Source organism: Vidua chalybeata, chromosome 1, assembly GCF_026979565.1.
Source record: "Vidua chalybeata isolate OUT-0048 chromosome 1, bVidCha1 merged haplotype, whole genome shotgun sequence".
In the NCBI taxonomy this organism is placed as follows: Eukaryota; Metazoa; Chordata; class Aves; order Passeriformes; family Viduidae; genus Vidua; species Vidua chalybeata.
Genome location: NC_071530.1, coordinates 7537430 through 7554800, shown reverse-complemented (window position 1 = coordinate 7554800; position 17371 = coordinate 7537430). Strand labels below are relative to the sequence as shown.

At 42.6% G+C, this 17371-nt stretch overlaps 1 protein-coding gene across 2 annotated transcripts in view; it reads right to left on the bottom strand.

Annotated features, from left to right (window-relative positions):
- DPP6 (dipeptidyl peptidase like 6) overlaps positions 1 to 17371 on the bottom strand; it is a 395509-nt gene that overhangs the window by 230211 nt on the left and 147927 nt on the right. Inside the window, exon 1 of one of the 2 annotated variants that reach the window (XM_053944571.1) lies at positions 14274 to 14549. The exons of the other annotated variant lie outside the window; for it this stretch is intronic. Within the exon in view, the coding sequence (XP_053800546.1) occupies positions 14274 to 14330 (57 nt within the window). The 5' untranslated portion in view covers positions 14331 to 14549. Of the gene's footprint in view, positions 1 to 14273; positions 14550 to 17371 lie in introns of those variants that run through there. 2 annotated transcript variants of the gene reach the window in all.

The window sequence follows — 17371 nt, the reverse complement described above, 5'->3', positions numbered from 1 at the left end:
TGATAGGTCATATTTGCAAAGACAATCAGCACAAATGGACAAGTGAATGCCACATCTTTTTCAGACAGATCTTCACTTTTGCATACTGCCAACACAAGTCTTGAAGAATCCCTTAACTGATCTATTCTTGATTTAGTTGTATTATCCGTGTTGATGAATACCATACAAAATGCAGTTCAATCAATTTTTGGCATGAGAGCCAAGCACTAATCATAATTGAAGGTTTCTATGATTGAAAGAAACTGTACAGAAACTGTCAAGGCAATGAAAAGTAATGAAGTATAAACATCTGAGTGTCATCTCAATTCAGTCTCCTTGGAGCAACTGTCATCTCTTGTTTTAACAGCAGTTTCAGCAATAAAAATAGATAAAAGTTATGCATTATACCTGACAAGCAGCAAACCACACATAAAAGTACAAACAGTATTTGGTGAGTAGCTCTCAACAAGTGAATTCCTGATTTCTTCTCTTTGAACAACATAAACCATTACTCAAGAAATGGGCCATGGAGAAATAATACAAAGGCTCAGTGGATATTGGAGGCTGTGTTTCTTGAAACCCATAGGCATTTATGAGCAAAAATGTAAGTGCCTGGTTAGAACTGAATGAAAAATAATCTGGAAGATGGTTTGTAAAATGTGTATCACAGTCTCCCTGAACAGTGACTTCACAGAGAAAGAGCACACTCATGTAGATTCATTATAATCTCTCATGAACCTCTTCCCCAAACCTCTGCTACATCTATTTTTCTGCTCTGTGGGACTGTGCACAATTTGTGTATTACAGTAGACCTTGCTGTAGCAACTTACAAGAAAGAATTGATTCTTTCTCCAACTTTTTTCATAGAGGCCAAAGAAAAAATTACAAAAAAGGCTATTTGGGAAACAAAAGCAAAGAGAAATAAGCTCTACTTGTCGAGAGACAACTAGAAGTAGCATGAGCACAGACCATCCCAATAGGATTCATTTGGGATTATATTTTTAGCCTCAAGTACATACTTTATTTCTCAGGTGTATTTTACATGGCCTGTTGAGCTCAATTATTTCATATCTTTGTGTACATAGAACAGTATTTCCAGAACGCTTTATTGCAGAAATAGCAACCAGCCGAAACCTCTTCACTTTCCTAGAGCAAGATGGGAAAGAGATTTATGATGTTAATTGTGTGTGTGTGGGGGGGTGTTATTAACTCCAGCTGCATCAAAGTGGGAAAAAAGTTTCAGTTTTCAGATATTTTAAACCTTTGAGAATAAACCCAGAAGTTTATTGCATATTTGGGCAGCAGAAACATTTTTAGAACAATGAGAATTTTTTTTTTTGATTTGGTAATTCCCCATCTGATTTCAGTCTTTTTTGGTTTTACACTTTAATGTAGACACACACAAATTCTTAGGTAAAACTAGGTTTATGGTCCAAACATACTCAGTATGGAACCATAGAATCATAGAATGGTTTGGATTGGACAGACTTAGGACTAGACCATCTCCTTCCATCCCCCTGTCATGGTCAGGGACACCTTCCACTAAACCAGGTTGCTCCAAGCCCCATCCAACCTGGCCTTGAACACTTCCAGGCATGGGACAACCACAGCTTCTCTGGGCAGGCTCTTGCAAAGCCTCACCATGCTCACAGTAAAGACTTTGTTTCTAATATCTAAGTTAACCCTATTCTTTCAGTTTAAAGCCATTATCTCTTGTCCCATCTCTACATGCACCTGCAGAGAGCCTCTTCCCAGCTCTCTCATAGCCCCATTTAGGCACTGGAAGGTTTTCCAAGGTCTCTCCAGAGCCTTCTCTTCTCCAGGGTTAACAACCCCAACTCTCTCAGCCATTGGAGAGGTGCTCCAGCCCACCAACCACCTTTGTGGCTTCCTCTGTCCTTCTTCTATCAGAGACCCCAGAGCTGAACACGGTGCTCCAGGTGGGCATCACCAGAGCAGAGTGGAAGGGGAGAATCACCTCCCTTGACCTGTTGGCCACGTTTCTGGTGATGCAGCCCAGGATGTTGTTGGGTTTCTGGGCTGTGAGCTCATGCTGCTGGGTCATGTTGAGCTTCTCATCCACCAACACTCTCAGGTTCTTTTCCTCAGGGCTGCTCTCAAAGTCACCTGTCCCTGCCCTCCTTTCAATCCTGATCCACAGGTTCTTAGCCAGCTCCCCACTCATCCCCAGGCAGAGCTCCATGGAGATTTGAAAGCTTTCCTCAATATATTTTGAGTTGGATGATTTAATGGGAATATCCTTGCACAAATGAACTGCATTTTACAGAAAAACAACTATGCATCATAGTTTCAAACAGCTGTAATTTACAGCAGAGAGATCATTGAAGGCTTAAAGCCTGGGCTTAGCCTGTGACAGGGGCTGTGTGCTATTGATCACCAGAGTCTCTCTGGAATTCACAGCAGGATGCTGAAGAACAAAAAAAAAAAAAAAAAAAAAAAAAAAAAAAAAAAAAAAAAAAAATTGCTCCCTTTTGGCATGACAGACAAGATGACAATTTATTTACTGATAACACTGATTTACTACCCAGATGCTAAGAACATTATAACTGACTGAAGAAGGTATAAAATTTATAGAAGATTGCAGGAATTTTAGGAGCCTACAGGAATTTATAAGAAGCACTCTATCTAGAATGGAGGTTTGGCAGGAAACCTACATATCTCCAAGTTCACTCTAGTTACCTCCCACCCAAAGGTCAGGAGAAGACCAGTGTGGACAGTATCTCCTCACAAGCAAGAGGATGGGAGGCCATGGGTGATAAAATAAATCTTCTGAAACAAATAATGAAGAAACCACCCACAACCTTATTCCAATGTGGAATACTGTTCTATGTACACAAAGATATGAAGTAATTGAGCTCAACAGGCCATGTAAAATACACCTGAGAAATAAAGTATGTACTTGAGGCTAAAAATATAATCCCAAATGAATCCTATTGGGATGGCCTGTGCTCATGCTACTTCTAGTTGTCTCTCGACAAGTAGAACTCATTTCTATTTGCTTTTGTTTCCCAAATAGCCTTTTTTGTCATTTTTTCTTTGGCCTCTATGAAAAAAGTTGGAGAAAGAATCAATTCTTTCTTATTGGAAGTTGCTACAGCAAAGTCTACTGTAATACACAAATTGTGCATAGTCTACAAAAAGGCTTAACTTATATTGCAGTCCTAATCATGAAGCCCATTCTCAGACAGAGCTCCATCAGATTTCCACACCTCTGAGGACCTAAGAGAAATCTGATTTCTGGAAGAAGGACTTCTCTCCACCATGATAGAACACTACAAAGAACTGTTTATAATATCAGCTATTTCTATAATAGAAGCCATGTGAAAATAAGCCATGTGAGAATAAGCCAGCTGAAATAAGTCTGTTAGTTACAGGTTTGTTGCTCTCGTAGATTAAAAGCCTCAATTTTCTTCATAAGGGTTGTCAAGATAGTAGAAGGTAGTATAGGGACCAGCTCATGGCTTGATGAAGTCAGCAGATTTATTCTCAATGTAGACACTCATGCAAAACATCTCAAATTTCAGATACATACACTTTCCAGAATTTCTTATAGTTCTGTTTTACACATGGATGCTCTGTCATCCTACAGCCCAGTATCCACACTGAATTCCTTAACACATTTGAGCAAAAGATGCCTCATACACAACAACTCAGTCTTGTAGTCTCCCAGAAGGGCTTTGGAAAGCCCAGTTTGTAAACAAGGCACAAAACCAAAAGAAGACATCATCTATTTACTTATTGTCACCCTCAGAGGTGGGAAGGCAACATTTCTCAAGCAGAGGAGCAGTAACTGAGGTTAGCTGGTCCTGCCAAGAGATACTGATTTGGACAAGCAAGCACTGAACAGCCCTCAGCAACCAAAGTCAAAGCATTTCCCAATCAATATAATCTCCCTAATGCACAAACTTTATGTGCTAAGTACTTTTCAGGGCTGTTTCAATCAATTTCTCCTTGGATTTTTCTATCCCATATTTTTGCGACTGCTCTTTATCTGTCTTGTTTAGCTTGTTGGAACAAAACTTTTAATTATACCAGGACTTGCAGTGGCAAAGTCAAGCACCAATATAAACCATGTAAAACCATGTGTTGTACCTTACGAGGAAAACACCATGGAAAATAAATCAATTTAATGCAACTGCATCCTCCAATGATTAAGATTACAACTATTAATCTCAAATCCTTGTTAGAGTCAGTGGATCAGCATTCTCAGCAATGTTTGTAAATTAACTTTTAAATCACAGATATTGGGACATGAAAATTAGAAAAAGGAAGGTTGTTAGTATATTAGGTTCAACTAAACTGTGATGTGCCAGGGATTCTTAAGAAGCAAAGTTGAAAAACATTTCCTGCTTTGAGGACTAGTCAATGCTTATTACACTCACTGCAATGACATCTGCAGAATCTCAAATTTAGGTAACAAAAAAAAAGAAGTTTCATGACGCTTCCCCACCTTGAGCAATTGCTGTTTTTTCTCTAACACTACTGTATCTCAGAGTAATAACAACCATGAAGTTTTTCCTGACTACATCCTTCAAGCTATATAATCTGATTTTCCATGTATCAACCCATGCCTCTTCTCTCTCTCATTTAACATGGGCCAAGTTGCAATATGTTTTTCCTGTCCATCCCCGAGTTTCTTTCTGTCAGTTGGCACAAAATGCTGCAAGTGCATTTGAAAATAACCTGTTTGCTCCTGGCCATGAAAACAAAAACATGAAAGTGTGAGGCTCTCAGAACACTTAAGAGCAGTTACAACTTAATGTACTATTTGTTAATTCCGACAACCACATTAAGATTAAGTATCAGACCCCTTTAAACCCAGCACAAAAAGAGTTGAGAGGTTGGTCACAGTGTGTGATTAAGTTAAATTAATGACCCAAAATGCATTCCACATAATATGCTATTATATGTTTATTGCAGTATCTCAGACAGTCTAAATTAACAATAAATTAAAGCCTAAGTTGTGATTTCACGTTTGACAATATCTTACTACAAGAAAGTCTTAAATATCTGCATGTAACTATTTGACCACAGACATAACTGAAGGTAATGGAGTCAAAAACTGCAGACTAATTGCTTCAGATGAAGCCTTATGATCTCTCCAATTTCAGGCCCAGCAGCAGTTAAGCAGCAATAGAAACTACTTTAGCCAAAGCATTGTGAAACTTTATATAAAATTTACTTTTATTTTGTATGTCTTTTGATGTTATAAACAATAAAAGGAACAGCCATTTGTTTTCAGACCGATAAAGGATGTTAAGCTGAAGGGTTAAAAAAAAAAAAAAACAACCAACAATTCAGCCTCCAGATCTGCTTGTTTTTGCTATTTCATTCAAACTCATCCTCTTCCCCTTTCTAACAGCTTTTTGCATGCTCTTTGTCCTGTAAGCTCAGCTTAACTCTTCATTAGTGTTTGCTTCAGTCTCTCTCACTCTCCTTCTGGCTTCCTGCTCAGCTTAGACTTGTGTATTTATGGAGGTGCAATGAGGACACGAGGATTTGCCACCCTGGATGGGTGGTGGGTGCCCACCAAAGGGCTGAAAGGGACACACCAAGCTTGAGGGAGCAGCAGAGAGATGATGTCTGGATGCTCCTGCTCCCTTGGAGACTCACCAGGATCCCACCACTGACTCTTCTCCATTCCAGCACTCACCAGCTCTAACAAAACTGGTCTACCCTCTGCCCGTGATCATCTGCATTTCAGCTTCTTTAAGGTGCTTGTTTGAGACAGGGAAATGCTCCTCCCTCACCAGCAAAGCAAGGAGGTTGTCCCATCCTTTCAGCAGCCTCTCCTGCCAAGGCCATTAGCCCAGAGGCACAGCCCCAGGTGCTGGCACTGCAGGGCTGTTTGACAAGACAAGATCCCAAAGCAGAGCCCCTGTTATGCCTCTGTGAGCAGATGTTGTTCAGCAGTCTAGGGCAAAACCCTCTCTGAGAAATTATGGTCTATCTGCACTTTTCACCTGCAATTTCTTTCACAAAATTGTATCTGATAATAGTAATAGCCCTACATTGCTTGCCACTGACCATTTATCATGCAGACATCACACAGGCTGTCTCTCAAAAAAAAAAAAGCTTCAGTCCAGCAGCAGTAAGGGCAGAGGCAACCCAGGGCACTCAGGGATGGGGAGTAAAAGGAAAAATGAGAGAAGCAGAGCCCTTTCCCTGAGCAAGAGGGGGATCTTGACCATTTTCTCCCTCTTGTTGTTTTGGGAATCTTTTTCCCTGGCAAATACAGCTGCTGGTTTTCCCCCACCATGCCCCTCATACAGAAAAGCAGGGCATTTCTCTGGTTACTGTGCTATTTAGGTACTTGTTTTGAAGGCAGGGTGTTTCTGAAGGGAACAGGGTATCCGAGAGCTGGCCAAAATAAACCCCTCTTTGCTGCTTTGCTCAAGGCAGGCAGGTGAACAAGGGCCTGAAGCTCCTTCCTCCACAAGCATCTTTCACCACCAAATCCAAGCCTATTTCTGCTATAATTCCCATAACTAGTCCAAAGAGTTAATAGTCACTCTCTAGCCCCCTCACCATCTCATCTCTCATGGGTCACAGAAAAGTTAGGGTTGAAAGTGACCTCTGAAGATCAGCAGTTTCCTAAATTTTATATAGTAAAGGATTTTATATAGTGAAGGACTTTCAGTAATGGAGGTGGGAAGTAGCTATGTCCTCTCCACTACCATCACACTTAAGAGCTTCCAGCAACTTCCACAACTTTTTCCAGGGCTTTCTCTCTACACACACCAGACCCTGGGCTCCAGCCTTGGCTCATCCCCTCATCCTGACTTCCAGGAAGATGCTCTCCATCAGCCTGCCCAGCACCAAACTTCAGCTTCTGGCTTCCATTTCTGAAAGGTTTTGGTTTAACCTATGACCACACAGATCCTTGGCTCACCACCCCCCCCATTTACATTTCCATTTAACCTCTCTGGCTCCTAATTACACTGCAGTATTTCTTCTGAAAAAACTACTAATTTACTCCTTCTCAGAAAAGGTCTCTGCATTATGCAATGGAGAGGGGAAAGCTGCATCTCCATCTTACCTTAAAGTATAAAATTGCTTCAAGTTCCCAAAACCTTAGAATCATACAATCCTCACATTCTGTGCATTTTCTCTCTCTCTCATTTGCAAGTTTGCTCATTACTGTCTCAAGTCCTGACAGCATTTACCTTTATCTTGATATTTTTATGCTGAAATTCTTATTCATATCTAAACCTTCAGAATGAGTTTTAACTTCAGATTTCCTCCTGTGACCCTTTTCCTACATTCTCCAAACATCAAGAAGTGCATCTCTCTGATATCTCAGGTACTCGTGAAGTCTGAGTTACTCTGGTATCTCAGAATTCCATATTTCATGTAGCTGTCCTCAGGAGACTCCCAGATATTTCCCCCACCACCACCAGTTTTAGGCAACATGGACTCTCTCAGCAGAAGAGAAACTACAGGCTGCCACTAAGGACCCAACACTCTTGCTCAAAGCCACAGTGGATGTCTGCACACAAGAAGGATTAAGTTCCACACTCCACCACTGAAGTGTCATTCAAAGCCAACCAATAATGCCACTCAAAGTTTGTCATTAAGCCAGAAATTCATATTAACTTGACTTTCCACTCTTGACCCCTTTCACTGATTTCAAATACAGGTCCCTCTCCAAATTTATGTTTAACAAAGGTTTCAGACTTGCTGAAGGCACTCCTCTCACAGTTAGTTCTTCACATCTTCACATCTGCACTTTGAAGGAGTGTGCACAGCTTTCCTGGTCGATTGCTGCTGGCACTCTCCTTTCTCTGATTCTATTCCATTTACTTAAATCCTACTTAAGAATCAGAGTGGGCAGAACAGAAAGGTGAAAGAAAAGATGAAAGGAAAAAAATGGACAAAAGATAAAAAAATAAAAAAATGTGAATGTAAAACATACAGAATATACTATGTTAGAAAATAGACATTACTGTTCTCTACATCATTTTGAAAGTGCTGCCTTCTCTCACATCATCCAAAGTGACCATGATTCATCACAACTTAATGCCTGATAAAGATCACAGCCAAGCAGCATTAAAGGCATAAGAAGTGAAAGCAGGTACAACCACTGTTCATGAAATGCCTGCAGCAATGCACAGCACTGCTAATGGACCACAGCTGGAATGACACATCAAATTCTCTAAGAGTCTTGTGGCATTCAAACACACCCTCATGACCCCAGATAAACAGTGAACTTCAGAGACAGATTATTCTGCCCTTATCCAACAGAAAAAAAAAAAAAAAAAAAAAGATTTAGTGGGAAAGAATGCAACACAAGTCACCTCTGCCAGGAATGGAGAGAGCAACTGCCAAGGACAGTGGCAGAGCACATCCCACTTGGTCAAGGCATAAAGAGCATGTAAAATTTACACAATCTTAAGCAGCATCTTATAGAAATGTACAAACTTTAGAGGCTGTGGCCTTCCAGAGGCCTTCCAGAAGCATTTCCACTTCAGCACTGGATACTGAAAAGGCTTCTCTGCAGTCTCTTCTTTTTGAGACTCCAGTTTTACACCAAACATGTTCCTTTCCACCTCTGTATCCCCCTCCCCATGGCTGACTGCATTCCTTGTGACAAACTAATAGTTAGAAAATTCTGTCAGTTTGATGCAATTTCATGTTCTTGAATACAGTGTTCTTAGGAGTGCTATTACAGAAATTTAATCTCTTGAGGAATAGATCAGATACATTAACAGAATGAACAAATGCTCTCTATGATTCCTGGAGAAAGCCTATGTTGGGTCTAAAATAAGACATGTAAAGAAAAAAAAAGTATTCTTTCACATGAATAGTTTTATTAAAAAAAAATTATGCCGTCAAATGGCAAATACTAAACAGTTCCATTAAAACTAAAGAAACCTATTGTTTTCTATGCAAATCAGAGCTTTCTCCTTTTTCCCTTCTCTTTGGCAGACACCTTCCCAAAGTGGGCATTGCCCCTGATTTCTGCACAGCTGTAATAACCTGAGCCAGAATATTGCAATGAGAATGAGCAGGGCCTCACCTTTGGGATGTGACCGTTTCCAGCTCCAGCCAGGAATGTAGGAGCTCTGCTGTCACAAGTCACTGAGATAACACACTAAATTAGCTCATCTCCCAGGAGACTCACTCCCACCTGTTCAACAGCTCCAGACCAGGCTCCTTTCAGCCCAGTGCTGGATCTGGGCACCTCAGAGGCTTTTCATGGTGCTATTCCATTCCTCTGCATGGATTCTGTGCCACTGGGATGCTGCAGTGGGGAGTCTGACTGTGCCAGATAATGGCTCTGTGAATCAGAGCTTTCTTGTGAATTCACAGCTCAATCTGCTTACAAACATTCAGTTGAAATGTGGAACTTCAAACCTTGCTAAAAAAGAGAGAGGGTTCAGCAGTGGCTCTTTGTGATCTAGCATACAACAGAAATATACCAACAAATAAAAGGGCAAAGTCCCTTCCCTGCTTCAAAGAGATAAAATTCACAACTTATAATTCACCACTGTACACTGCCTGTTTACAATGTGAAGGGATCTTGCACTCTTTGGACATAATTTGTATTGCTCATGTGCTGTAGGGAGGCTCTGTTGTCACAGAGAATCAGGATTGTTGCATTCTCTCATGCAAAGCATGTAGAACCAACCAAGACATTTGGTACCCAGGGGCAGTGATTTTCTGGACAGCAGCCAAGTGAGCAGAGAAGATCTGGAATGATTTTAAGTCATACCTCAGAGGGAAAAAAATAATATATACATATATAAGGATATCTTTGGATACAGGAATGTAGCTCATATGAAGTTACATTTATTTGACTTCTAATCCTTTTGTTCCTTTCAGAACTGCACTACTGACCAAATCTCTCAGTTGTACACATCTACCATGCTCTCACTCACATTTTACAGTAGACTCAGAGTACAGAAACTGGCTTCATTTCAGGTGATGCTTAGACAGAAGATGCTGAACAGCTACTAAAGAACATGCACACCAGTCTGGAATTTGTTTGAAATAATTCCCCAATCAAAAATATGTGTTTAGGACCTCAGTATCATCTCTCCAGCTCTCACAGGGTGGGTACACACCACTTCCCAATGTGAGCACACCAATATTTCTTAGTTTCATCTACCCTGGGAATGAAGTTACAGCACAGGACTCAGTTCACAATGAGAGAGAACGTTTACGACCTTGCAAGAAGACAGCAGGGCACACAGGGATTGGCATCCCCTGGCACAGGAATCCCAGAATTACCTGAATTAAAACAACACAGGGGGAATATCTGCATAATGCAGCTGAAGTGCACACTTAGCTTCTTATTTGGATAAAGTTACACAAGTAGAGGCACATTTCAGCATAGTATATTAGATACTCCAACTGCATTCACTCTTCAAGGTACTACAGGCTATTTCTGTGAAGTAGAGTGGCAGGGGAACATTAGCAGCATGAAATATTAATCTTTTCATCATTTTATTCTTGCATCTGGCCTAGGTTTTCCAAGTAAAATGTGTTCTCTTTCCACTTGAAGATATCACACCTCTTATTTGGAATTCCAGCTGTTCTGTAAAATTCAGAATTCATTACCTTAATGACAGCTCATAGGCAGAACTGTTCTATTGATCTGATTACATTCCTCTTTGGAGCCCACTTCAATAAGGCAGCCCTCAAGCTATTTTGTCTCCTCACTTATATTTCAGACTTTTACATGGATTCCATGCAGTCATTAGCAACCTTGTCTAGGACACAAGCACATTTCAGAACAGGATCTTGCTCCCCATAAGCCCTTGACAGTTCTTCTCTACACAGCAAAAGAAAGGAGAACAATCCTTATCCTCAGTGTTCAAATACCCAATTAACCAATCAATCCTTTAAATATGTTTCATAAAAATTGTTATTTGAGAATGTGTGATCCTGTTATACTTGATATGCTGACTCACTTTTTAAAATATTTAAAAATCTCATTTTAGCATTATGCCTGTTACAACATTTTCATTAAAAAATCAGCCTCCTTATCTTTATATATGACTGCAGAGCTATTTGCATTCCAAAAGGCCATTAAAAGTAGCAAGAACTGGGCTAAAATAAGATAACAAATTTACGGGCTTATATTAAAACACAGAAATCTTCAGCCTGTGTAAATAGCTAAGGCATTGTCAATGTACTTGACCTGCTGTTTCTATTTTCTTCCCCTTTTTAATGGAAATGCGTTTTAATGGCATATCCACACATCCAGCTAACAAATCCCGAGGGGGAGAACAAGATTCTCTAGTCCTCTTGAGCCAGATCCTGAGTCTATTGGTGCCTGCAGGCTTTGCCATGGACTCCTGAGCACTGGGTCTAGCAGAAAGCCAGCTGTGCTAATGGTGCACTGCACTGTGCCCAACCCCAGCCCTCTGAACAAGAAACCACAGCTGCATCAGGAGCAGCCAAGTGCACAGAGGCAACCACGTCCAACTCACATCTTGATCAAGCAATCACAACTTGACAGTAACAGACAGCATTACTTATCACTTACAGAATGTTCTCTGTACATGATGTCCAAAAGACTTAAGAGTTCAGACCCATGAGACAGATAAGCAAGGAGATAAATGACTGGAATTCTGAGCAGTCTCACTGGCATGGAGGTGAGCAGCATTGCTTATCAGAAAGAAATTGTATAGAAACATTTTTAATTACCTAAGGAAGAAAGGGATTGCCTGCCTTCAGCAGCTAAAGCAGTGCTTTGCTTATCTCCACATCCCAATCATTTTCTAATTATTATCATTTTTGTAAATCTCAAGACAGAACATGACTTCATTTGCATATAGACACACGAGTCTAAAGTAGATTTTTAAATTTATGCCTGCAAAGCTTCTGAAGACATTTTCAAAATTTCCCCACCCTGTTCCAGCAGTGTCATTTCATGGCCACCTTCTGTTTGGGTTAGTATGGTAGGACACAGCACAGATTTAAGCCAACTGTGACACTTGCTTGCCTCTGGATCCAGGGAATGTCACAGCAAGGAACACAGAAAAGAGATGGTCAAAATCTCTTACGACAGCAGCAGCTGCTACTGAAAAAGACTCAGTCCTCTATAGCCAGACCAGCACTTTACCTTCAATTTTTCCCCAAGCTACATTTTTCAGTTTCTTGATCACTTTTAAGCAAGGAAAAAAACCTCAGTAATTCTTGATATGCATAAGCCTGGAAATAGAATTTCAGCTAGAAATAGAATTTGAATAGAGCCTTTTTTCAGTTATGAACAGTTTTAGATAAAATAAGGGTTTAGATCTGCTTTTGGTGTTGGAAGAAAAAAGTGCACTCAAATCAATAGACAGAGATTGGATTCAACCCCCTGCTGTCAAGCCGTTTTACTAATAATGTATTGTGAAAACAATAAAAGAAATGATGGGAGCGAGCAAAGTTGCTCACAGACTCAGACATTAATATTCATCAATATGATTGATATTTATATATTCTTGATATTTCTATTTCATGCTCACACTAGGGCAGAGCTGAGAGAGCACGTTCTTCCAGAATATTTAAGTGTACCATATGGCTATAATTGCAATTCAGCCAGTTATGGAATATACTCAGTCAAGATTCTGCATATACTAAAGATCTATTCTGAGCATTTTGTACTTCACATAGGATGACCAAAGTAGCAAAGACATGGCATGCCAACAGCAAAATGCCATTAGGCAGGTAACACTACTTGAAACAAAACCACTTCTGCTTTATAAAAATGCAGCATATACTTCTTGACTTACAAAACTCAACACTTTTACACAGATTTAAGAAGGAGGGAGGGACAGCCCCATATCTCTCTTTTTCAGGAAAGGCACTTTTAAACCCCTGCCTCCCAGAAATACAGGTAGACTCATTTTAACCTGCAGCAAACAGTGACAAAAATATATATTCCAAAAGCATTGAAGAGACAAGAACAGTCCAACACCTGCAGGGTTAGATGAAGGCATAGTTTCTTAACCCCAAATATCAAAGTTGTTTTCATCTTGTTTTCTCTGACCCATTGAACCTGCCTGTTTTGGTCACTGGTATAAAGTCACCCTGAAAATGCAGATTATATGATGTTATTTGTGGTGCTTAGTGTCCTGCCTTCCGTTCCCTAAAATACTGTAACAAGAAAAAAAAAAAAAAAAAAGAAAAACAATATGTGAGGCTCTCAGCCTATCACTCCAGGAAGAATTATTTTTAGAATTAATTTGTGCCCTGAGAGATCTGTTTAAATTATCCTCCTGTGCTGTCCTAACCAAAGATTAAAGTGGAGAACTTCCAACGTCTTAAGGAGATGAGGAACAATTGCAGAACTGGAGTGTCTGGGCTCCACCGCGGTGCCCCAGGCACGTGGAGGGGAAGATGGGGATGAGGAGAAGGGAGATGTTGATCTGCCAGTGCCCCCAGAGCCCAGGAACCTTCACCAGCCTCAGCTGGAGCTCCGAGATCGCAGCCAGACTTCCCCTTATGCCACCACTTTTTAACTCTGCCCATCCTTTACAGCTGAGGATACAACTCTTTTTTTTTCCTGCCACCCGCTGCTTTTTAGACAGGGAAAGTTTTGACTTGATTCCATCCTGGTAAGTGCAGGCAGAGAGGAATATCGTCCAAAATACAGGCTTGACAGAGAAAATGAAATCTTTAACTTTCTAGCTCTCCAGAAACACATAAAGCACCTACCAAGAGAAATAAATTGAGTTCAGATATGCTGCGAGCACAGCAATTTGCCCCAAAGCCAGTAGGAGTTTTACCTACTTGCAGCTGCTTTTTGCCCCCTCTGCCATCCCTGCTTGCTCATATACAGCCTGCACACACACTGTACCCTGAAGTGCCCCTCCAAGACAATGCCAGGCAAGAAAAATTCACTGAAAGTGCATGACAAAGTCAGAAGCTGAACACGACTTTTACAATTTTGTATCTATCTGCAGAGGGGCTTTTAAATACCCTTGCCCCCTTTCTTCCAGTGAGAAAGGGCCTCCATCCCAACATACTCCCTCCTCCCAGCACAGATGTAAGGAGCAAGTTACAGAGCAAACCTCTATTGCCTTCAGCAAGAGGTACAGGCTGTTAAAATTAGCACAATTTCATCTTCCCCCCAAGTCTCCACACACACCGAGAAAGCAGACCTTGAACCCAGCTGCACAGCACTTCCCTCCTGCCACTGGCTGGTGACTCAGTTGACAATTTTAAGAACGCACACCAAAAAGATTTTTTAAAAAAATCATAATAATCAAACAAGAAACACAAAGCCACACATTGCAAATCTGTATCTCTTTGAAATTGAGGAAAATAAGCGTTACCTGGTCTTGCTGTTGGGCTTGTTTCCCTGATGCATTTTGCTCCTTGGCTGTAGTCATGCTCACCTATTTGTGCCCACTGCAGTGGCAAACAGGATTTTACTCTGTGTGTGTGTGTGTGTAAGCTTGTCTGTGTGTTCAGACATACACGCACACACACACACACAAAGACTAAAGGGATACGGATGAGTAACTAGTCCATCACTTAATCACCAGCTGAGAAATTTCCCACCCCCACAAAAAGAAATAAATAAAAATGCAATGTAAAAAAGCACTAGTCTGGCTGTCTTCCCCCTTGAGCCTCTAAAATAAAAGCAGAAGCAGGAGCAGAGAGAAGGATGCTGTGGGGGCTTCTTCAATTAGCAACAGCCTCTGCAATCGTCACAGAAACAATGATAACTGCTTGGCAACCAGCAACTGGCAGCTCGGAGCCGGAGGCAGCGATGTGGTCCTCGCTCCCTCCCCACCTCCACGGCGGCCGCCCGCGCCTTGCGCATGCACCGGGCTGCCTCGGCTCGCCGTGCGGCTCCGGGATGTGCGCGGCCGGCACTCCTCCATCCCCCTGCCGGGGCAGCGGGGCCGCTGCCCCGTCCCGCATCCCCCGTCCCGCATCCCCCGTCCCGCATCCCCCGTCCCGCATCCCCGCGGCGCTGCGGCCGCGCACACGCGGAGTTTGTGGCAGGCGCGCTCCCGTCCTCTCGCAACTTGCGGGGGCTCCGGCGCCTTCAGTGCCCGGCTCTGAAGCAGAGCTGTGCCAAGGGCAGCCGCTGCCCCGCTGCCAGCGCGGCTCTGGAGGATGCAGCGCGCTGCCGGGGAAGCGGGTTCCCAGCGATGGGGCACCGACGCTCCGGGGAGCTGCCCCTCACTGCCGAAGGGTGAAACGTGGCCCCCAGCCTCCCCCATGTCCCTGATGTGACGGGGGCCACCGTGCATGTCTGCTATGGTGGCTGCCATGTAGGTCACGTTGCAGGGTGACACACGGGCACGCGTTCCCTGCTCCGCTCCGCGCTGCTGTAGCTCGCTCCCTGCAGCTTCTCTGCCATAACAGAGATCTCTCCGACACATCAGAGTTGTCAAAGGAGCCGCCCGAGCCCGCTCGCCCACCTCGCTGTCAGCACGGGGTGACACGGGATGTGCCTGAGCACGAGGCACAGGGAGAGAACCATGCTCCAGGAAGGAGCCCTCACATCAGTGGACAAAACTTAGAGCAGCACGGTTCAGTATTTGCTTGGGACTGATGCGAGCCCTCACTCACCCCAACACCTGGTGACACGAAAATGCCACGTTCGCTGCTTCTCCCATCTTCACCTCCTACCCAGCACAGCCAGGATAGAGCCCAGAACTGTCCTCAGGGCTGGAGTGCTGTGTAAAGCTAAATGTTCTCTCTCTCACGTGGTACTGGGATCTCGGCTCAGTCTGCTAAGGAAAGGGAACATCACAGTGTTTATCTGACAGGGAAGTAATTATGCCTCATTTGATCCTCAGTTTTACAGCACAGATTTATTATACAAGGTCACATTCACGAGCACCACTGCAGTCAATGTCTCCTTACACCTGGGATAATTTTGATCCTTGGTTCAGGAACAGATCACGGGCAGGCCAAGTTTTCCTAAAGATATCTACAAGGCATCACTCCGACTCCTTAACTGTTCCTGCATTTTCACCATTACATTTACAGGAGTTCATAGGAACCATGACATAAAATATCTGCAACATGGAATTGTTCTGGTAGTAAACTGGACAACCTTGCCTTTCCCCAGGTGCCACAATCCAGGCAACAGCTCATTTGAAAAATAAGTGAATAGCACCTCTCTAACAAGAAACAATAATTTGCATTCAGATCTAACAGCCTGTGTTGATTTCTTGCTGGATTACACTCTGACACAGTCCTAGCTTACATTGCAATTCCATCTCTTTAGTCCCCATAGTTTAAGTCACAGTATTTTCTAAATGTTTACTGTGAGGTTATTGTTCATACATTTTTCCCCAGCCATCAGAACAGAATTGTTTTCAAGGTTTTATATAAGTGGATCGGTTTGAATTTTCCAATTGGCTTGGTCTACTTTTCTACCTGTTGTGAGTGGTAATGAAGGCTTGCTTTACTCCACACTTCTGCTATTTTTCTTTCCAAGAGGAATTCAAATAAAACAAAACTGTATTTGGAATCGGTGTGTTGGTTTTGGGGTTTTTTTTTTTTTTTTTGGTTGTGGGATTTTTGTTGTTTAGTTGGTTGTTTTTTAGTTTTACTCCCCCACTGTACATGCTGGAAATTTCTGCAAAACAGATCTCTTTTTAAAACATGGGCCATTCACTGTGTCCCTGTCCCCTCAGTACCTACACTGGCAATCCCTGAACTTAATTGCACTGCATGCCCTCCCCCTGCAGATTCAATTCTTCCACAGTTAACAACTTAAGACACAGTTTTCACTGTTGTTCTGGAAATGGCCACTCTCCCTTACAATGTAGATTTTTTTTCCCACTAAGCTTGTTGTTGGACACATAAGAAGTTAATTGTACTAATTAGTCCAGCAGTTAGCTGTGCAAATGCATGTGGCTGAGCCTCATTACATGGATGCATTAGGAGGCTGCTGCTCTGACTGCATCTCCCAGTGCTTGGCACAGCCACCCCAGTGTTTCTGAAATGCCTTGATCTCCCTGCCTGGCTGTACCTCCTTGTCACCCCTGACCAGGGCAGGGTGTCCCATCCCCTCAGATGTCCACTAGCTGCTCACTGCCTGAGGATGTGGCAGCAGGGGCAGTGACATCCTCAAGCTCTCTGTCACCCTCCTGCCTTGATCAAAGGGGTTCTGAGGTTGCCAAACACCTCCTGGGGGGACACTGGAGGAGCAACAGTGGCCACTGCCATTCAGAAGTGCTTATTAGTCACAGGCAGTGAATAATCTCCTCACACATCAGCAGGGTGAGGCTGTCCCTCCTGACCTCTGAGCTGTGTTAGGGCACCAACGCTATTGCTTGGCTGAGTCATCACTGATCAAAGATTAGCACAGGCCTAGCAAAGGACAAGAATCTGTACCTGCCAAAGGCAGCAGGCAGAAGGATGGGTCCCAGACACTCCCATTTGGGGCATGGCAGGAAGCGCT